This window comes from Phalacrocorax carbo, chromosome 1 (genome assembly GCF_963921805.1).
Source record: "Phalacrocorax carbo chromosome 1, bPhaCar2.1, whole genome shotgun sequence".
Lineage (NCBI taxonomy): Eukaryota > Metazoa > Chordata > Aves > Suliformes > Phalacrocoracidae > Phalacrocorax > Phalacrocorax carbo.
In genome coordinates this window covers 123,131,298-123,154,771 of record NC_087513.1, presented here as the reverse complement: position 1 = coordinate 123,154,771, position 23,474 = coordinate 123,131,298, and the positions used below count along the sequence as shown (strand labels likewise).

Sequence of the window (23,474 nt, the reverse complement as noted above, 5' to 3'; positions counted from 1 at the left end):
ACTCCATACTTCTTTCACTCTCGTGGTATATTTCAGGAATCTAATGTAAGAAAGCAGCACAGTTAAGTAGCATAGTGTACTGCAATAAACTGCATGCCTACATGCATAATAGAAAAGAAGTCTAGATATAAATGAGCAAAGATGAGATCAGAAATTTCTCCTCTGCAGTTTGAGAGCCACAGGAAGACACCTGAATACCTTCTACAAGCTTTATTCTACACAGCCCTACGCCCTATACTCTGATGCTGCTGAAGATGCCTAAGTGAGTTTGCTCTTGCTGTTAAGCAAGAGTTCAAGCCTGGCAATTATCAAAATCTCAGACTCTAATATTACAAGGCATTTAGAGCATATTATCACACATTTTGTACAATGCCATTTCTACTTTGAAAAGTTCAAAGAAAAAAAGAAATAAATATTTTTCCCTTGAAGAGGAAACTGGTATGTAAACAACTGCTTTTACTACCTTTAACCAGGGATGGTTCAGTGCTTCATATACTGTTATCCTTTCTGCTGGATCCAGCATAAGCATACGGCGTACCAGATCTTTGGCACTTTCAGAAATATGGCTCCATTGCCTAGGATTCATCTGATCACAAGCAAGAAAAAAGACATTAAATTAGTAATAAGAATACAGAAAAGAACTTACTTTTTATGTAAAGTAATTGCAGAGATTTAACAGTGGCGGGTACTTGTAAGCATTTTATCATAATAAATGTAAAAGGAAGTTTCTAAGCTTTTAATAACTTACAGAATTGTACATTAGTTGCTATTGAAATGGCACAAAAAATTGAAAACAGTAACCACCGCATCACATAAAAACTGATGTATCCTTGGTATTATGTTATAATCACAGCATAATTTTTTACCTATGCTACATTTTGTTCAGATAAAAGTGACCCTTCACTAGAAAAAGAAAAAATAATTAGCCTTGTTTGACAGTTAACTATGCATATGATAAGGGTCAAAATTAAATCTACTTCTGAAATCAATATAAGGAATAGCATGACAGTCTATCTATATCAACCCACAACTTCATGCCAGTGATGCTGAGTAAGAAGGGTGTCAGCTAACGGGTGTTGTGAACTACTCCAGTCCTGTCCCACAGGTATCATCGACAATGGCTCTTCCCAATAAATTCCTTTCAACTTTAAAACAGTTAAGCATCCTCAGCCACGCAGGTAGGAAAGCATACTGACATGTGATCAGCAATATAAGCAATTGCAACGCTTTTTAGAGCAGAACTGTATCTTTAGGAGACAACAATGTGAAGGATGATTTAGAATACATTTTCATCTTGTGCATATGCAGGTTTGTGTCCAACTAGTCAAGATGATGGAAACCCGATAAAACCATACTAAGAAAATTCTTTCTGTGTTAAAGGATTCTTAAGCTATTTCTAGTATTTCTTTAATTTATGAAGAACTTACGTTTTATTTAGATGGTACACTGCTAATTTTACAAGGTACTAAATGAAGAATCAAAATTATAACCAGTATCTTTTCAATGTTATAATCTGTTCATTTAAAGAGGTTAATTTTACTTAAAATCGGTCTTTACGAAAAATACTTGCTTTAAATTGGAGTACTCGGGAACATCATCTGGCTATGACATGCACATTTACAGTTGTGATTTGTCATTTCTTTTTCAGGTCTAACAAAATGAAGGTAATTGCAAATTTGCAGCAAGACTGTTTTGAAACCCTTATACAATTTTCACTGAATAGACATATTATTGTGGAAACAGGAGCAGAAAAGGAACTGAGAAGGCACAATGTGCTGGTCATGACTTTTTTTTAAACAAAGAAAAGTTAACTTTTACACTTCCAGAAGGTTTTAGCTGCTGAAGAGATTCCATAAAGAAATCTTCCATAAAGTGAAACTGGAACATAGCAGTCTATGCAATCCCCAAACTAGTGCCATGAAGAAATTCTGCTGTTTCTAGGAACGCAATATCTAGAGAATGAAAAATGTGCTCCTTACCAAGCACAGTACCACTGCTGTCACTTATATTTTAGCAGAATACTGTTAAGTTCATATAACAAAATACTTCCTAAACCATATTACAGACTATCAGACAGTTTTAGGAGTTTCCACTCTTAATTTCCTAATACACAGCTCATATATGACCTGAGTTGCAAAGTAGAGCAAAACCAATCTTGAACAAAACTGCAAAAATAGTGAAGTCGAAGCTTCAATTTGCCTCTGTAATGGCTCTACGGTGCTTATGTTGTGAAACACACTTATCCTGCGCACACATTGATTTGCTTTCTGTTGCAAGTGTCTCCTTTTGAATCATCAGCTGCACTTTACTACATACTGTACTAAAAAGAAAAACGCATAACTACATTTCTACAATAACATGCATTTTGTTTTAAATCAAGGCAATATGATGACCAGCCTTTATGATAGTTCTTTTAGTTGATTAAAAAAATGTAATTGATCTATAAACATAAGGTAACATATAGTATGTTATACTTCACAGCTAAATCTTATGTAATCCTATCAAGCTCAATGTACAATTAACGGCTAGTTGTTGCACCTGTTTACTATTTCATCTGAGTAAATATTTCTGTATTCTAATTCCTCAGATTGATACAAAACACAGCAGGAACAAGATAGACTGGAGAGAAAAAAGCCACCTCTCTTCCTGTAACACAGATTTCTATAAGCTTCAAATTTAAACCAGGCTAAATACAGAAATCAACTTCCAGTGAGATTTTACCAGCAGAGCTCATCTCACTGGAAAAGGACTCAGGTATAGTGTCATTTACCTTGTATTTTCCTTTAATAATGCCTTCAAATAATCTTTCCTTGGTTCCGTAAAAAGGCAAACAACCACTTAGCAGGATAAAAAGGATCACTCCACAACCCCAAACATCTACAGGCTTCCCATAAGGTTCCCTTTTTACCACTTCTGGGGCCATAAAATGAGGTGTTCCTACACGTCCTAAATGGAAATAAAAACAGAATTGAGTCAAAGTGATGTGTTTCAAACATGGAAATAAGGAATATCACTGCATTAAACTAAAACAGTTTTAATAAGTTTTGTTCATGGGTTAAACTTTTAACACAATTCTTTTTTTCTTAGAGTTGAGCATTCATTAAATATATCCAGTGAGACAAATAAGTAGTTTCCCTTTTGCTTGATTTATACTTTTATAAATTGAGAAATTTCCTAACCTGCAAACTGTGAAACAAGACTTATATAAAAGCAGTAAGATTCTTCAGTGAAACATGCCATATAAAAGTAAAAATATCAGTTTGAACAACCCTTGAAACAGGATATTGTAGAGATCTAGTCTACACTGTTTACTTGAAAAAGCTGCCTCTGATTGGCAAGAGCATAGTTTGGTCTGATGCTCTGCCCAAACCTGAGCCAGTCTACTGAAACCGCCAGCAAGACTGCAAAATGCTAGCAAATGTGTTGTTCATTTATTTGAAGTAGGCAATATCTTACTGCAGATAAAAAGATAATGCTAATTTGTTTCACAGAGTGCTTTCAATGAGTGCCACATAGGGATGGTTCTGGGACAGTACTGATTTTGGATTGGTAATGAATGTACACCCACAGAAACAAAATATATTTAGTACCAACTAATATTTTGAGTGGGTAAACTGATTAGAATGACTTTATTCAATTTCTGTGTAACACATTAAGTCAGATAAAAGCCACAAACATTTTACCTCTCCCTATAAATGTCTCCCATTGTTTCCACTGCAGAGGATTTGCAAGAATTGAGCTTTGAATGCTCAGGGCATCACTGACTCTTACAAATACTGTAGTCTTTGGACTATCCTGGTTCCACCAAGTACCAACAGAAGAAAAAAAACCCCCACAACTGTGGCAGACTGTTACCACTTGTACCACCTTCATAAATTATTGTTGCTCACTGATACTACAGTGGACTTTGGAGGCTCCATTCGAGGCTTGCAGCAACTCTGTGCTGGCTGGGAGACTTTACAATGTAGCCTAGAGAATCCAAGGTGTTTTCATGGCATGTGTTTAAGTCAGTCTCATCCTGTAAACAGACTCTCGCTAGGCCAGCCTATCCTGCACACCCTTTGAACGTGAGTTAGCTAAGTCACAGCACTGGTAACAAACACAGAGGAGACTACCTGGCAGTAGCTTACTTAGTAAAGACCATCCTTCATTTATACCACCTAACGCAGGAATATGATCTAACCATGCTCTGTTAACTAGTCCCCACTCACTCCTTCTTGCATCAACAAGGATTAAAAAATGGACAGAAAGACAGTAGCTTTTCCACCATACTATTTTTAAGGAGAAACACCACCATTGTCAGACAACTTCACCTGGCTTTGTATTAAACCTTTTCATTCCCAGTTCATTCGGCAATCCCTCTGCCAGACAAACATTAGGAATCTGCCTGTGACAAAGGAACATTACCACTAAGCTAGGTCAGCACCTTAAAAAGTCTATGCAGTCTAGGCTGATGTGATAGCAAAGGGGCAGTTCCTTCTCAGGCTAAAATTAAGAGTGAAACAGCAAGACGCTGCATGTTCATCTCATCCCTCATATCACTGGGGGAAGAGAAAGGATATTTACCCTGGACAGAGAAGGACAGAGGTGGACGGGGGAAAGACCACTAATTCTTCTTGTTGGTTATACACAATTTATAGGCTTATGATGTATCTTTCAGCCTAAGTGATAAACCTCAAAGCCAAATCTTCAAGCTCACAAATTCAAGGGGGAGAATTATCTCTTTAAGTGACCCAAAGCCTTTCTCTTTTAGATGCCTGGTGACAGGGAAGGCCAATTGAAAGTATATATATCCAGTATGCACAAGTTGCTGAGAACTCTGGGGTGGTTTGGTTTTTTTTTTTTTATGTGCCTACAAATCTCTAGCTATAAGGGTTTCCTAACTTTTTTCCCCTAAGATGCCATCATTTGTGACAGCAAAAGCATCATTATTTCCAGCTCTGTATCAGGCTATGCATGCACATAAGCAGCAACACCTGCCTGTTCAAACAGTATTTGTACACCGCTTAGACTGCTCATGCAACATTAGTGGTATACATACCACAGCCTGGAAATCTTTAGTACAGAAGACATCATGCAAGACCACAGAACAGCTTGGCTTACCCAAGTCTTGTTTATCTCAGTGGTAAACTTCCTGGCATTTGGGTGCAGAGGAACGCATTTGCAATTCTGGAGCAGGTGTAACCTCGCTAACATATTGAAAAAAACATTTGCGGTAATAAAGCTCATTCAAATCTTTTTTATCAATATGAATGGAAAATCATATATACTGTGAAGATTCTGCCTTCCTACCAGGCTTTCTAAATGCTGTTATGAAATCTGGGAAGTTTAGAGAAAAGTGATTATTCAGAAGACAAACAGCAGAAATCACTAGAAGACAAGATATCACAAAGACATAGCTATTTAAAAAAGGGAGATACAGAGTTGTCTGGATTGAGTAGCTAATGAAACTAAGAATCTTATGTATCAAATTATATCTAAGTTGATTTAATGTGTGTTTCCAATATTACGTGCTGCTCCTCTCAGCTCGGGACCTTCTTTGTATTTTACGTAAACAATTGCAGAGATGAACATGGTTAAAAAATGACTATGTGCTGCGAGAAGTAGACCTAAAGGTTTGCATTTTGGGGTTTTTTTGCCAATTTAAGTCTGCTGGGCATTTGCAGTACAGTGAAGGCTGACCTATAGAACATCTTGTTCTGAGGAAAATACATCCTTGACAACAGCTACCCATCGTACATTTTCTGTTATGGTGTAAAATAGCATACTTAGCAGCAACACCTACTACATAAGCAATACAACAGCATTATTTTGTGTAGGTGTTTGGGTGACAAGGTGCTGGCAGCCAAGGGGCTGAGGGTGGTCTCTGTGAGGAGAGGCTGGGGACACAGCCGGTTCAAATGGACCCACTGCAGGGTACAGCTGAGCCCCACAGCCAAGATGGTGGTGCCTCAGGGAAAGTGTGTGTAAGAATGGGAAGAACATTGCCCAGCACTGGGGAGTGTGGGAAAATATGTGTGAAACAGTCCATGAGCACCAAAGATAGAGCAGGAGGAAGCAGAAGAGGTGCTCCAGCAGAGATTCCCCTGCAGCCCGTGGAGGACCCCATGCTGGAGCAGGTGGATATTCCTTGAAGGAACTGCAGCCTGTGGAGGACGCACTCAGGAGCAGGCTTGTCCTGAAGGACTACAGCCCATGGGAGGACCCACTCTGGAGGAGAAAAGTGTGAGGAGGAAGGTACAGCAGAGGCTGCTATAGACTTTCCACAGCCCCCAATTCCCCATCCCCCTGCACCGCTTGGGGTTGGGGGGTAAGGGAGTGAGGAGTGAAGGAGTGAAGTTGAGCCTGGGAAGGGGAGGTGGTGTATTCATTTTTGTCTTTGTTTCCCACTACCCAAATCTATTTGAATTGGCAATAAAATAAACTGGTTTTCCCCAAGTCAAGTCTGTTTTACATGTGATGGTAACTGGTAAGCAGTTTGCATGTACTTACCTCGACCCATGAGCTTTTTTATTTTTTCTAATGGAACAAGTTTCTTGAGGTTTATTCCCTACTTTCTACGTGACAATAGACAAATTATAGCCTCTTGATACTTCAAGGTTCCTGTTTTGTTTTATCTGATGACATCACATTAGAATGCAAGGCTGCATATTTGCTTAGTACTCAAGAGCTTTTACAGACAAACTGACACTTAAAAGTTATGATTAAAAAACACTCTCCCTCTCTGATCATCCCAAATTTTCTTTCTCCTCTCCTGGAAGTTAAAGAACTTAGATCACAGGTGGAAAAACTGGATCTTTGTTGCCCTGGTTCAAAACCAGTATACCATAAAAATCCACTTTAATGTAATGTTTGATGCTGTAAGCAGGACTAGACTAGTTCAGTAATAGGTAACATTCTACATGGCTGTTTAAGACCCCAACAGACTGCTGCTATAAACTGGATGAAAAACGGATGCTACTTAATAGCATGCTAAAAAATCAGTACTACTAAACCTTAATATTCACTTTTAAATTTAAAATGAGAACTCCATAAACACAAATGAAATGAGAAAGAAGGCTAGGCTAACATCATAAAATCCTGCCATTTACCACTGCTAATTATTGAAAATAATTACAGAATTATTTGGTTTCTTAACCATTTTAGTGCAGATTACAAGATCCTGACACTTTAGACAGCGACGGTGGTGGAAATCACCATTTCATCTCCATGAAAAAGCAAACCCAGAACAAACAGAAACCTAATTGGTTGAGACTGAACTGTCCAGTCAAACAGAGCCAAAAAATGCATATACGTATGTACGTATGCATTAGAAACTTAAAAAGGCTAAAGTAATTTCTGGGGCAGCTGTCATCCTTGTGACAACTAACTACTTCACTGGGTACATCAAAGGAGTAAATGATGATTTTGATGTTATTCTAAAAAACTGACCTGAGCAAGGACTGCTGAGCTCGCTTCTGAGCTGCACTCAGCTCAGCAAAATGAATGGAGCACATCAATAAACTTACATAGATAGGGATTTTTCCTATGCTGCGACTACAAGAACTGTAAGGTGAATATCAGTAACAGGATAAACAAAATATATAGACAGCAAAGTTTTTTAAAATCATGGATACTTACTGCTCTTTAGACCAAGTATCACTTCTGCTGAAAATTATCTAGTAGAAGATTTGCCTTCTAAACATGTCCAGTGTAAAATTTTAAAATTGTTCTCAACAGTTCAATTGTTTAAAATATTTCAGAAGCTTTTGAATTTTCTTTAGTGTTTTGGGAGAAGCTTTGCATCTTTTTGGAGGCAGTGTGGGAAAGAATAGTAAGCAAAGGCATTTTTCTCTCTTTGATAAATAACTTCTGCCTTCTACAGCTGTTTCATTCTTGAGGATATAAGAACACTCATGGATATATTTGAATGACTGCCCATGAAAAAATATCAACATTGTTTTATTTAAATAAATATTGCATGCATGCACACACACGATTTTTAGTTGTAGCTGTATGTGAGAAGAAATTACACGGAAGACTTGAATCCACTTTCTGTCTATGTGCTTCTTATCTGTTCTAGAGTAGCAATAACTGAAAATCACCACTATATGAAGCCTTGGCAGTGGTATGTATTCAATGTGATGCTTGCCTCCATCCAATTAATTGTAAATAAATGACTACATCAAAGTGTTTGCTGACTTAGGAAGCACTCAATGCCTGAACTGGTAGACATTAGACATCTTACTTCTAGAGGTAAGCTTCCTTATCAGCAAGTGTTGAGGCATGTTGGTAGTCTGGAAATATATAAAATTGCTAATTTTTCGGATTTTCCCTGTGTATAAATAGAGAGCTTCAGTCTTCAGGTGTTGTCAATCTGATATCATTCACAAGCACTAAAGATAAATTTTGACTTACCTTTGACAATTTAGTTTCTATGACTCTTTCCATATTGTTCCAGACAATAGTGCTATGCTTTCCACAAGAAGAAGAGTATATACAGAGACCCAATCAGATTTTGTCATCCCTAAGGCAGGGGATTGATGACCAAGATACCAGAAGGAGAGTCTTTCAACAGCAGTAGTATCTGAACGATGTATAAGGAAACAACTGGAACAAATAATTTTTAGGAAAAAAAATGTGAGGTACTAATAAACATCACCATCTGACCTCTCACAATAGTGTAATAAGAAATATGTTCATAAATTAAGGAGTTTCTAAAAGAGTGAGATGTCCAGAATAATGTGGAAGGAATCGAAGAATCACACACAACAGATCAGATCAGTCAATACTTTGCTACTTTTAATTCCTTTCCACATTACTCCAGACAATAGAGATGCTTAAAGCAGGTGTACAGAGAAGATGAATAGATTTCAAAAGAAAAAAAAAAAAAGGGGAAAAAAAAAAAAGGCAATTCAGCTTCAGCACAGAAGACTGTCTGAAGAAAATGTATTTTAAAAGATGCATCAACAGACAATTGGACTACTGGGTATTAGTGTCCAGAAAACGAACAAAGCAAAGATCACATGTTAACCAGACAAATTATAATAACTGATTAAATGGCCTTTTCAGCCATAAAACTATGATGGAGGAAGTAAACCTAAATGGACTTTTAAACACATTAGCCTCCTGTAGGCACTCTCAAATCGACCCAGATGTGAAGTGGAATTTCAGAGAGACAGTAAACCACAGTTGTACCTTTTAAATAAAACAAAGTCTATCAGAGGCAAAGTTTTGAAAACGCTCACATTTTTTTTATTTTTCAGAAAAAAAAAGAAATAGTGCTTTTGCTTTGCAGAGGAATGAAACACTACCATTTAAGTGAAAGAAGAATACTTGTGTAGGAGCTCAAACATTTACCTCTCCTTGGAAAACAAAAGAAAGATTCACTGTATCATTCAGACACTGATGATAAAAAGGAAAAAAGTCTATGCAGTGTAAAAAATCCTTTCAAAAATATGATTTTTAAACCAGGGTTTATAAAACCACCAAGAAGATCCAATTTGGTGAAACACTGGAACAGGCTGCCCAGAAAGGTGGTAGGTTGCCCATTCCTGGAAACATGTCAGGTTGGACGGGGCTCTGAGCAGCCTGATCTAGTTGAAGATGTCCCTGCTCATTGCAGGGGGGTTGGACTCAATGGTCTTTAAAGGTCCATTCCAACTCACACTGTTCTATGATTCTATGATTATTTTTACATTGATGGAAAGAAAACAAAAATAAGGAACTTAAAAGATCCACCCCACCCTCCACCCCAAATTCCATAGTCTTATTTGCAGGGAAATTTATGATAATGGCTTCCTTTGCTATCTTTGTATTACGTCTAAAAGGCTCGCTGATGAAGAAACAAGAACATTTGATGTTTATATACTGTACTTCTATTAAGAACATATAAGATGTTTTCCAGTAAGAAGACGATGGTTATGTTAGGATACCTGAAGATACTATAGGATTGTGAAGCAACTCTGGGGAGGTAACTAATAATATATAAAAATCAATACTGGACCAGATTAGCATCATGGTACCGATGACATTTTGCTGTGACATTTAGCTTCCAAAGGTAAAAGGTGAAAAGCAGCTAACTATCCATAAATAAGACTTGAATAGAACCTCATACCGCTTAGGCCTATACATATTTTGCACTAGTTGAAACCAGGAGAAAATAAGTAGATTAAACGGAGGAAATAGCTCTTACGGACTCAATGGCTTTTGTTCTGTCAGACTTGTACCATATACTAGCTAAAAATCCCAGGATTTAGCATCCAAGATGTTTGTTGATAAATCTGATGTCACATTTATTTAAGAATATATTGTGACAATTCATACCACATTCTAAAAGAAAAATTGTTCAAGGAAGAAGACAGAGACCATAATGTGAGACTGCTCCATTAAATCACTGACTTCCCAGTGGTTCCACTACTCCAGCTGCATCATAACCATGCAGACATGGACTGTTTCCTGTCTACATTCTGTTCCATAAAAGAGTTCACTTATAAATTACGATGATCTGTAACTACTGTGTATACTGCCAGAATTCCATCTCAAAGTACCTACTTCAATGCTTCAAATGAATACACTTAGCAAAATTTTCCACTTCTGATCACAAGAACTGCATGAAGAGACCTTCAGAGACTGGTAGCTCATGAGAAAATTGCTTATGACTCAGAAGATGACACATGCTTCTTATTCATTGTGTTGCATCTTATGGGCAAACACAGTGGAACAAGAAGTATTTCCTTACATTTCCCTCTGGTCTTGTGAAAAATGAGTTATGGCTATGTCCTTTTTTCGACACTTACATAACAATAATTAAACTCCCTTAAAAAGAAACTCCATTGGGTTGTTAGCTGTTAAAACACAGTGATGTTCCTAAAATCTATTCCACAGACATTTTCATTAATGACATCTAGTGTGATGTCATAGCTTGTTATCATGAGCTCCCTTATAATTCTGTTAAATAGCCCTCTATCTGCTCAAGAGAACACTAGTTATAATCCTTCTAAACAACACAAATCTATCTTTGGACTTAAATCAAAAGATTGGTCTACTTTCAATGCCTGGGACTTAGTTGAACTTTATTACAAAAATCCCTTCCTCCCCCAAACTATTTACGCACAGTGGAAAAAAATATGTCTTTTGTTAAGTTTTTTTTGTAAAAACTTAACAAAACTTTGTGGGGTTTTTTTGGTTTTTTTTTGTAAAAAAATTCTGTCATCCCAAACAAAGCAAAAGCTGTACCCTAGAAGGGAGGCTTTGAAGACATTGAGGGAGAAAATTCCCTTCTATTAGTGTTCTCCTGGGCTACACACAGTCTGGTCTTGTCTGGCACAGGTGTTTCAATGTAAAAAGGTAAGCAAAATGGCACAAAGGCAAATGCATGAAAGCAAAAAGAAAAATATTTTTAGAACATTGGTAACACATGAATGTTTTAGATGTAGCAACTCCTATTTCAGGAGAAAAACACTACCACAAAAGAGGGTGATCATCGTAGATATTGAAGAGTTTTTGCATAACGGCTGGGTTTTTATGCAAGAATAAGGGAAGAGTCCCATCAGTTCAACTTTACTACAGTTACATTACTTTCAGTGTTGACATGCTTTTTCTAAAGGAAAGCTGACTTTTCTGGTTTAAAAACTACTCCCAGCAACATAAAATAAAGAGGAAAGACTTCTGTTCTTGAATACCAGGGTCATCTACAGGGGGGTTTATGCTAGTAATGGGTATATTTTGCTGGGGTATTGTGGTAATACACATTACCTAGATACAGAAAGATTAATAAGTATTGCACTTCCTGTAAATATAAGGCAGTGTGTTTTCAGTATTGTGAAAATTTTAAGGTGTACTGAGAACTGAAATGGGTTAGAAGCACGGGGGGTTTAGAATCAGTAAGAGAACCTTAATGCCATAATAGCCCTTATTTAACAGAGTATTGCTTTTTTGATGTGTTAACCACCAAATACAGGAATTGCCATGCTGAAAGGGAAATAATTGATTATGTTAAGCTGAATCAATGTTTTTCACTAAAAATTAGAAAAAGAATGTGAAAGTGAACAGGTTGGTTATTATACTGGTCAAACTTCTCTATAAGGGGAGTTCCTACTTCATTTAGGAGACAGTTGAGAAATAAGTAGCACCTGTAATTGATTACTACTATTATTCTTATTACAGAACAAAACGTATCCATAGGGCATATAGACAACTTACTTAAACCTATACATAGATAAACAATTTTTAAAAGAAATATGCAGCCCAGTGCAAACAAACAGACAGTATTGTTAACTTTTCTATAACACGTATGGGGTGATGTTGTAAGACTGAAGAAACAAAAACTTGCAAGTGCTGTGTAGGGGACTGTCTAGTAATATACCTTCAGGTAGGACCCTGGAAGGGAAAAGACCTGCCAGACAACAGATGCAGTTTGTGGTATAAAGACTGGAATGTAAGAGGAGAAGAAAGAGATAAGGAGTCTGTTAAGGAGAAAGCTTGAAACAAGTAGTAGAACTGAGACCTTCCCTTGTATATAACTGAAGTGGAATTACTCTGGGTATCCCTGAAAGCTAGAGAAATTTGAAGCTGAAAGTAACAAGTGCTAATGAAATGTAAATTGGAAATGACAGTTGAGAGAGAGGGGAAAAAATGGAGGCAGACTGGTATGGCAGGAGTTGAGATGGATGAAACAAAAGATACAGATATAAAGAACTATTACACTGATGATGCTTAAGAAAAGCTTCTCTACATACTGCAAACAGAATCAGAAAGGAATGAAAACATTTTTACAAAGAATAAGAAAGATCAGACCAGTACTGATAACTGCATGGAGGTTGAGCACATGAACGATGAGTGGGATTGCAGAACAGTGAATGGTAACAGGAAAGGAAGGACATGACAAATTTGGGGAAAAATGCAGGATTTTTTTTCCAAGTTGAACTTGAGGTTTCTTGCAAGACAGCTAGTAGTCTGAAAGAAAGGACACTGTATCTGACTACCTCCAGAAGAGTAGCTGAAACAGAAGAAATGGATCAAGTTGCTCAGTGAGAATACAAAGAAGAAAAATGAGGGAATCATAAAGAAAAGTGTAGGAACTATCGCTAAAAAAAGCAGTGGCTGAGGTACAAAAGATTTGAGGAACACAGGAAAAGTAAAGAAAGGAGTGACCTTTTTATTAAGGAAAGAGCAGCCTAACTGAATGGGTATTTTCTTTGAAAAGATGTATCTAGGTCTCTAGGTAATAAGATACCTGGATATTTGCAGGGTACTAGTGATATCTGGAAGAGAATGGAAACTGTTGGTATACTTATATTGGATTTGCTTTTAATTTTAAAGAGCATACAAAAGCCAAATGGACACAGATCTTTAAGTAATTAGATTAGGAAATCTGAGTTTTTGAAGAAGCATGGTATTGAGAGAAAGTTACTCGTTTCGAAGAAAAAAAAAGTAAAATGAACATCATCTTTTGTTGTGGTCTCCTACTCTGGCAATGAAAGCATCAGAAAATTGATTGGGTCTTCATCTGTGCAGGCTGATTAAAGCATAACCCTATTGTCTGGAACAATATGGAAGGCAGCTAGAGGAAATAAAATCCACAGAAAACAAAACACAGTCAAAAAATATACATACGTATCAAGATATTGATGCCTTATGCAATAATTACAATTAAATATTAAAACACAGAAGAGTCATATGTGAAAACTAGTAAGATTTTGCTATTAAACAGTGTAGCATTCTGATAAAAATTGCCTAAGAAACATAAGGGAGCATTGAGGATGCTGTAGTAAGTCCTTACTCAATTGCTTTGACATACATTTCAATCCTGACAGCATTTTTATACGATTTGCTTTGCCAGGCATGGGAGAATTATGCCAAAGGTTGTATTAAAATAAAAAATTCTTTGCTTTTTTCCAATTTTATTTTGATCAAATCAGTGTCAGCTCCTGTTGAGTAACATTTAGAGGGATTTAATACTCAGTATATGTATGCACAAGAATGTTACATCTACTAGATTAACTGTATGCATTTATAATGTTAAGGAAGTCTTTAGTGAAAGATTATTTTTCAGCTCTTGTTTTGTAGGCCACTCTGTGTCGGAAGAACTCTGCTGTACCACATGCATACATCATATAACTTCAAAGGAACATTTCTTACCTCCAGCAACTAGCCCAGACTCTCCTAACTGAATTGCTACCCCAAAGCCACCAAGCTTTACTGGGGCTGAATTCTCTTTTGAAGCAAGCAGTACACAGTGTGGCTGAAAAGACAAAAACACAGAGAAATTATCAGATTGTTTGAGAAATACAATTTGCATTTTAGAATTTATTTTCATAAATTTGCAAACAGAAGCTAGAATCTTTGGGTCTTTTTGAAAGAATTTCTTAAGTTCAGATATTTTTTTTTCTGGCATGGACTTCTCCTTCCTCATTGACTTCCCTTTCAAATTCCCAGGCACAGTAAAATCCTTTCAGGACTTAACAGAAGTCGCATGGAACACAAAGTGAAATCACAATAAAATGGAGATAAACACCAATAATTTCTTACCTGGTATTGCTTTTTTCTTTTTTTAACCTTTCACCCTTAAGCCTTACACTGTTTCAATTCTCCAGCAGAAACATCCTGCCTATGATACACTTTGTGGGATCTTATCCTTCACACAGAGAACATAAAACTATTTTGAGCCTTAATCACAGAATTCACGGATCACTTTCCAACTGCAGAAAAGAAAAGGAACATCCCTGTGATGTTTCTAATAAATATTCCAGTGAGGGGGAAAATAGCTCGGTTTTTCTGAACTGGATTCCAGACACAGTCTTTCACCTAACAAGAGTGAGGTGTAATGTATGAAAATTGAATAGTATTATACAACAGTTTGGATGGTGTAGGAGGAAGCAACATACAGACAAAACCTATTAAAACACAATTTAGTATTTAACACACATCGCCAAACTACTGCATTTAATATAGAGCAACTTCTTCCATTTACTCAAAGCCTCCCTTTGCAGTCAACCATATTATTTAAAAGGAAGACTGTCAAATTTGTATATCGCTTCTTGAGAATATATTACTGCTTAAATTACAAAACTAGAAACTCAAAATAGTGGAAAGGAGCTCCAACAAGCTCAGTCTGACTACCTGTAAAGTCATCATCTGTAACAACCCATGTTTTCTTTTAAAAAGTTCCAACTGTATGAGAACAAGCACCTTCAGGCAAGATATGCATAGCCTTTTTACAATTCTAACTGAAATCTGCAGAATCCCATAAAAGCTTGATTCCTAAACAGATGATATATTAAGAAAGTTAACATGGAAATTTTCATTTCAAATGCTAAGGAGAATACTAAGTCAAGACAATGTTCTTGAGATGATAATTACATTTAGGCTACTTTCTATCAGGACTTCTAGAATCCATTTCTAAATTTGCAATTTATGAATGTAATTTTCAATCCCTTACATCCTATTTTAAATGGTATTACCAGGTGGTATTAACTCTGAATATTGTATTTCATGTCTACTTTATTGAAATTGCTAACCTGCACACTGAGCACTTTCACATTCTCATTGCTGTCATTTCGAGTGAAAAAAATCAACCTCAAATTTCTAACCCTAGGCAAGGAGGAAGGTAGATGGGAGAACTACACCAACATAAGCAAAATGTACCATTTCACTGTGGTGTTCACTTCTCTTTACCCTACATTTGAAAAAGTGATAGTATTTCCATGACAGTATTAAAAAGAAGACAGGTTGTACCAACATTTGGATTATCGTCCAAAAAGGAAGCCGCTGATGCTGCTCACCAGAAAAAAACGTTTCTGAGGAAAAAATCCAAATCTCCAATTCAGAGTAAAAATCAGATAAAACTTTATTATAGAACTTCTCCCAGGAAAGCCCAAATTAACAGCAAAATTGATCTTTTCAATAGACTGAGTTTTGCTAGATAAAAATATCTTTTAAAAAAAGAGTTGCAGTGCTAGCTGAACTTCCCCATGTTGCTGATTGCACTATGTCAGCTGATTCTTATCACTTTCATAGAGAAGCTGATACTTTAGCTTTCTAATAAGAGGACTTGCATGCTACTCCTCCCTGCCTTCACCAGCAGTTTTGAAAATCAGCAGTAGTTCTCAATATACAAATGGTAAGTGGCTTTTTTTATATTCAAGCTATAGTAAACTAAACTTCTATTAAAATTTTTCTTAACTGCAAAGGTACTACTGACCTTCAAACCCTTTCTTAAATATACCTACGTTTAAGCATGCCTGCTTGCTTACAGATGACAAAACTTACGATAGCTAAAAGTTGTTTCTAATGCATTTGCAGTGTAATTAACTTTTCTCTCTCTTGTTGACCTAAAACTTGCTGCTACTTATGCAAGTCATGATGTTAAGCATTTTTATAGAAAAGAAACATAAACAAGAAATTATAGTAGTAGATAGGTTTCAAGATGTATCTGAAAGCATCATGTTTTTAATAAACTTTCAAAATTACTTCTTGCCCTGACAATATGAAATACCAAATATGAAAAAGGAAATATTTTAAACACTGCTAACATATCATGCAAATTAAATGCAATTGTAAGATCAGCCAATGTAGGATGTTGAAATATTTTAGACTGTCCTCCCAGTAATTCAGGTTCTGTATGTATCTTAGGCCTTACTAAGAATTTTACCTGAAATACTACCATTTTCACTGCTGTAGCTATATCACACATTTGCATTTTTAAGACATAGCATGCAAATTTTGTTGTTTTCTCTTGTTACTGTTGTTAGACAATGAAGTTCAGAATACCAAAATCAATTCTGAAGTTTTTGTGAGATCAGTGGAAAAAACCTTGCCCCTTTTAAAAAAAATCTAAATAAACTTATTTATGAAATCTTTTATTACTACTTCATACAAATTGAGGACAATATTGTATCATTACTAATTAGTCTTACCCACCTCTCTAAACTGATTCTACACAGACTGTGATTCTACTCTTGTAAACACACATTTTTTTGGTTTTCCTTCTTTGATCAAAGCTGACCTTTATCTTCCAGATTATACCTTCCTGGTCAAAAATAAGCTTAGTGAAATTAAAAACTTTTAAATGAAAGCAAGGAAAACAATGAAAAAAAGGGAAGATGTGAAAACAACCTGTTACTGCATTAATGTGGTTTCCAGCCAATATTAGTTTCTTTGTGTAATATTGATTTTTTAACAGTCAAGGAAAGGAAAAAATACTTCAATTTACATAAAGATATAAATTATTAAAAACAAGCCACTCTAAGAGTACTGACCCACAGTGTTACTTATAACAGATTACATAGACAAATAAATATTAATTGACAATTGCTTTTCTAATTGAAAACTAGTGATTTGCATGCAAGAGACCCTGGGTACTTTTAAAAATGAGTTTTAAATTGTTTTGATATATTTCTAGGTAATTTGTATCAACACTGAGGATACTTCACGTAGCCATGCTTACCCTATTTTGCATCTTAATTAAAGTTTACCGTGTCAGAAAGACTAATCCTAACATCAGAACTTAAAAAAAATATTTGTACTTATAGATAAAGGAAAAAATATTCTAAAATTTTCAGCAAAACAGAACAGTTGATTTTTAAAACAATACAAGGCAGTAATAAAGATGCAATTACAAAAATAGTTATCTGTGTGAGCGCTCTGTACTGTCTTTTCTTGCCTACTTCATGTGAAGAAAAACGGAGCCGATTATTCTAGGCATGATATCTGGCTAAAAGCCCTCCTTCTACTCAGCTACAGTGATACTTTGGTGCATTTACTTTTTTTAGTTATTGCCTTTTATGTTCATACCACATGACTGTATGCAATAAAGCAAGCAAACCTGAAAATGGTCCCATGGCAATCTAATTCTGAAAATTTCTCTTTGCATCCCTACAGAACAGCTAAAAAAGTCCTCACAAATGATGGCTGCAGCTTCAGCTGATTTACTGACCACTCTGCCATACAAAGAAGTCTTCTGGAGTAACCAAACTAACGTAGCCATAAATGTCTCAGAAATTCAAAACAATGACAGTTGTCCCATGGATGACAACTCACTGTCACTTGCTTTGACAGTTTTTTACTCTATTATTTTTGTCATTGGTTTGGTTGGAAATGTTGTAGCCTTGTTTGCTTTCCTGTGCATTCATCAGAAAAGGAATTCTATCCAAGTTTACTTGGTAAATGTAGCCATTGCAGACCTTTTGCTGATCTTCTGTCTTCCCTTCCGAATACTCTATCATGTTTCCAAAAACACCTGGATGTTTGGACTGATTTTATGCAAGATTGTAGGAACTCTATTTTATATGAACATGTATATTAGCATAGTACTGTTGGGACTAATTAGTCTAGATCGTTATGTAAAAATAAATAAGTCTGTGAAGCACCCTAAAATGTTAAGTACTACACGAAGTATACATATTTGTTGCACCGTGTGGGCATTTGCACTAGCAGGATTTATAATGGTGGTTGCACCATCTTTCTTTAAGAGTGAGGACAGCAATTCTACTCAGTGCTTTCATTACCGAAATAAACAGGATGCAATGACAGAAGCAATTTTAAATTATATTATTGTAGTAATTTTTTGGATAGTTTTTTTTCTTTTGATACTTTCGTATGTTAAAATTGCCAAGAACCTTCTGAAATTTTCAAAGAAAAGAGCAGATTTTCCCAATGCAGGAAAATACACCCAGACAGCAAGGAATTCCTTCATTGTACTCATTATTTTCACCATCTGTTTTGTTCCGTACCACACGTTCCGTTTTGTCTACATTACATCACAGTTACAAAATCCATCTTGTTATTGGAAGGAAATAATTCACAAATGCAATGAGGTGATGCTCATATTTTCATCTTTTAACAGCTGCTTAGACCCAGTTATGTATTTCCTAATGTCTAGAAGTGTCCGTAAGACTGTATTCCAACTTATTTGTAGAAGACTTCATGGAGATTCAAGCTTTACCCTGGAAAGCACTTCAGAAATAAAACTTGGACAATATACACAAGAGCGATTATCTACTACCACTTTAAAAAACTCAAGTTTTTTAAAGAAGAAGTCTCTGATTTGATTGTTTAAATGACTGGATACTACTTTCTCTCTGTCACTTCAGGACATCAATTTAAGATGTATCAATGGCAATACTATACAGCTACTAACCCTGACTCTTTCTTCCTGTTAAGAAATGAGAAGTCTTACTTCTGTTTGTGGAAATGAGAAGTTACTTTTCAGAAGTATTTCACTCTTGTTTATCCAGGAAAACAAAATAGGAAGTTCTCTGACATCTTCTGTTGGACTAAACTAGAACACTAACCCTTTAAGGAGATTTCCACAAAGTGGTTTGAACCTGTATAAGGAATCTTGTATATAGACATTAACAGTACCAACTTGTGTATGTGATTAATAGATGAATTTTGCAAAAAGTAAATTGTGTCCTATTTTAAAGAGCTATATAAACCATCACAGATTTTATGTAATTTTCTGTTTTAATAGGTTTCAAAGAGATCAGCATTTTAACTACATTTACAGAAGTATTTTTCCCAAGAAAACATTTGAGAATTTAGCAACATATGCGGCTTAAAAATGAAGAATACGACTGCCATTAATTCAGTTATAATTACAATAGATATACTTTGTTCTATTAAACAGAAAAATTAAAATATTCAAGCCTCCTAGGCCCCTTATTATGTTTTCAACATTTTAATGAATGTCAAGGTTGAACACCTGAGAAAAAGTAAGCAATGCTTTCAGAAAATTAAGAATTAAAGGAGGAGAGATGACATATGGGTATTTTCAGTTACCTTATATTTCCTTCAAAGTCTGACAAATTTGGTGACTGCAGCTACACAAAGTAGTTCAACAAGCATAATAAACTCACAGAACTGAGCATAAAGAACAGAATAGGAAAAATAGTTCTTCTGAATACCTGACACATAAGCTCTGATCTTTGCTCAGGCTCAGTCACTGGTCTACTTACAGATATCCAAAGCCATGCATTTCAGCTGCATAATTCCTCCCCGGCACAGACCTTCCCTTCTCCCGTGATTAAAATAATCCAGATAATTGCTGATCCTACGTAAATAGCAATGTAACAGCAATGTCCCATAGATACAACTGTATTCTCAGATTAAAACCAAACAAGTTTATGTATTTAGGCACAAATAAAAATTTCAAACTGCAACATTGTTTAAAAAACAAGGGGCTGAAGGTGGGGGTTGTTAGACCCAAAGATGAGTAAAGAGGCTGTTATACAAAAACCAACTTAAATGTCTGCCATGACAAGCCAGAAAAGTGAACTAATTAGACACTAGATGTTAAGCTCCATAAAATAAGGATTTATTATCCTGAACACATACAAACAATATTGCTCAAGTAAGCTGGCGTAAAGAAGTTGGTTTTAATACAACCAATAACTTCTCTGATGTATCATGTGACTTTTTATACCAAATCTGTGTCAGAACTTGTGGATTTTTATTAATTCTGTACAATATTGTGGTTTTACAGATGCTACTCATAAAACTCCTATTGAACAAAGTAAAGGTAACACTTCACCTCTGCTAGATATAAACTTGGTTTAATTTTTATGTGATTTTACTCCATTCAGCTTTGGTGAAACTGGGTATAAACATGTTAAATTACAGTGATTAGCCAGTGTATTATATCTTATTTTATTTACAAAAAAGGGTAGTGTTTCTTAATCTTCAAGCGAGAGATTCCTACAAACATGTAATTTTCATAAAAGTATGATGGTAACCGCATTTTTTCTTAAAAATTTCAGCATACTATTAAGATATTTGTACAATAATTTCTAACTGATTCTCACAAAAATTGTGTAATATTTTTTCACCATCTTTTATCCATCATCTTGTCATCCTATTATATGTACACTGAAGCAATAATTGTCTTTGCTCTGTATTTGTATAGTGCAAGGAATAGCATGTTGCTTGTCCTCTGCAATTCTCCTATGCAGTATAGTAGTTCCACATAGTTACATCAACTCTGGTAAATCTAGTGGAGTTTATAAACCATCATTTCACAAGATATATATGTTATCTCATCTTTCTTTCTCTGCCTATATTTCTTGTACTCTGAATAGTTGATTGATGACACTGATCATGTGTCATCAATCATGTGCCATTTACTGTGAATAGTTGATTGATAACACTTGGACCACAGGATGGAGACCAGGGGGATAAACCCCTCCCACTATAAAGGAAGATCAGGTTCACGACTATCTGAGGAACTTGCATATACACAAGTCTATGGGACCTGATGAGATGCATCCCAGAGTCCTGAGGGGACTCGGCTGATGCAGTTACCAAGCCACCCTCCATGATATCTGAAAAGTCATGGCAGTCAGGTGAAGACCCTGGGGACTGGAAGAAGGGAAACATTATGCCCATCTTTAAAAAGGGTAGAAAGGAGGGCCCTGCACCTCTGTGCCTGGGAAGATCATGGAACAGATCCTCCTAGAATCTATGCTAAGGCACACAGAGGACAGGGAGGTGATTTGAGGCAGCCAGCATGGCTTCACAAAAGGCAAGTCCTGCCTGGCCAACCTAGTGGCCTTCTATGATGGAGAGACTACATCAGTGGACAAGGGAAGAGCTACAGATGTCATCTGTCTGGAATTCTGTAAGGCTTTTGACTTGGTCACCCACAGCATCCTTTTCTCTAAACTGGGGAGATATGGATTTGATGGGTGGACTGTTTGCTTGATAAGGAATTGGCTGGATGGCCACATCCAAAGGGTAGAGGTCAATGGCTCAATGTCCAGATGGAGACTGGTGATGAGTGGTGTCCCTCAGGGGCCCATACTGGGACCAGTACTGTTTAATATCTTCATCAATGACATAGACAGTGGGATCGAGTTCATCCTCTGCAAGTCTGCAGACGACACCAAGCTGAGCGGTGCAGTTGACATGCTGGAAGGATGGGATGTTCTCCAAAGAGACATAGACAAGCTGGAGAAGTGGGTCTGTGAGAACGTCATGAGGTTCAATAAGGCCAAGTGCAAGGTCCTGCACCTGGGTCAGGGTAACGTCCAATATCAATACAGGCTGCGGGATGAAGGGATTGAGAGAAGCCCTGCAGAGAAGGACTCAGGGGTGCTGGGGGATGAAAAGCTGGACATGAGCCAACAATGTGCACTCACAGCCCAAAAAGCAACTGTATCCTGGGCTGCATCAAAAGAAGTGTGGCCAGCAGGTTGAGGGAGGTGATTCTGCTCCTCTACTCTGCTCTGGTGAGACCCAACCTGGAGTGCTGCATCCAGCTCTGGTCTGGAGCCCTCAGCACAGAAAGGACATGGAACTGTTGGAGCAGGCCATGAGGAGGAAGGCCACAAAAATTAACCAAGGGCTGGAGCACCTCTCCTATGAGGACAGGCTGACAGAGTTGGGGTTGTTTAGCCTGGAGAAGAGAGGGCTCCGTGGAGACCTTATTGCAGCCTTTCAGTAGTTAAAGGGGAACTATAGGAAGGATGGGGGCAATCTCTTTAGCAAGGCCTGTTGTGACAGGACAAGGGGCAATAGTTTTAAACTAAAGGAGGGTAGATTTAGACTGCATATAAGCAAAACATTTTTTACAATGAGGGTGGTGAAACACTGACACAGGTTGCCCAGCGAGGTTGTGGATGCCCCATCCCTGGAAACATTCAAGGTCAGGTTGGATGGGGCTCTGAGCAACCAGATCTAGATGAAGATGTCCCTGCTCACTGCAGGGTGGTTGGACTAGATGACCTCTAAAGGTCGCTTCCAACCCAACCATTCTATGATTCTGTGGCACCAGGCTGGGAAGGGTGGGATGGGGAACATGGGAAAGGATGGACACTAATGACACAGTGAGGCTTGAACAAAATTTGAATTCTAAAATTATTTTGAAGAAAGTGTTCTGTTTAAAACAGAATTTTCATGTACAAGGGTTGCAGTTCATGGATACTGTATGACTGCAAAAATAAGCTCAGATCTCTTCTGAAGATCCAAGTAATAGTACAGGGCTTCAATGCTACAAGTGAAGTTGAATTTTAAAGTCAAAGGCAAATAGAAATGCGTTCCACAGGACAAAAACTAAACCACTGCAGTATGCTGGGCATGCTTTTGTGAATTATGTAGCATTTACTTGGTTACTGTAACATCATTTTGTAAGCAACTAAATACATAAAAGGAAACAGGAAAATAGTCTTGCAGTACAACTTTCAAGATTCTGGTCCATCATGTGAATAGTATTACATGGGCTTTTTTGTTTTTAATATTTTAACAGTGAAATCTAGTCAGTATTTTCTTAAGAGGAAAGCCTTAAACACTCATACCTATTTCCATTGATCAGATGTGTTCTGCATAACAGCCATTCTTTACAGATTGTAAAGAAGGAGCACCAAGGAAGCCATGCACAATATCAGCAGACAAGGTTTCAAAAAAACCCCCAACATTTTAGAAGAAATATCGAAGAGTAACACTTTCCCAGGAGTACATGCTACACATTAAAATGTTTCAAAAGCATTTCAGTACAGGAT

At 36.7% G+C, this 23,474-nt stretch overlaps 2 protein-coding genes across 5 annotated transcripts in view; one reads left to right on the top strand and one right to left on the bottom strand.

Annotated features, from left to right (window-relative positions):
• CASK (calcium/calmodulin dependent serine protein kinase) overlaps positions 1 to 23,474 on the bottom strand; it is a 217,831-nt gene that overhangs the window by 80,839 nt on the left and 113,518 nt on the right. For all 4 annotated transcript variants that reach the window (XM_064473093.1, XM_064473100.1, XM_064473111.1 and 1 more), the window contains exons 6-8: positions 14,122 to 14,224; positions 2,771 to 2,946; positions 464 to 586 (exon numbers count right to left, since the gene is read on the bottom strand). In XM_064473093.1, the coding sequence (XP_064329163.1) occupies positions 464 to 586; positions 2,771 to 2,946; positions 14,122 to 14,224 (402 nt within the window). The remainder of the gene's footprint in view (positions 1 to 463; positions 587 to 2,770; positions 2,947 to 14,121; positions 14,225 to 23,474) is intronic.
• GPR34 (G protein-coupled receptor 34) lies at positions 15,859 to 20,992 on the top strand. The gene is made up of 2 exons (XM_064473083.1): positions 15,859 to 16,102; positions 17,863 to 20,992. Exon 2 carries the CDS (start codon positions 17,886 to 17,888, stop codon positions 19,029 to 19,031), a length of 1,146 nt encoding a protein of 381 aa, XP_064329153.1. The 5' UTR covers positions 15,859 to 16,102; positions 17,863 to 17,885; the 3' UTR covers positions 19,032 to 20,992.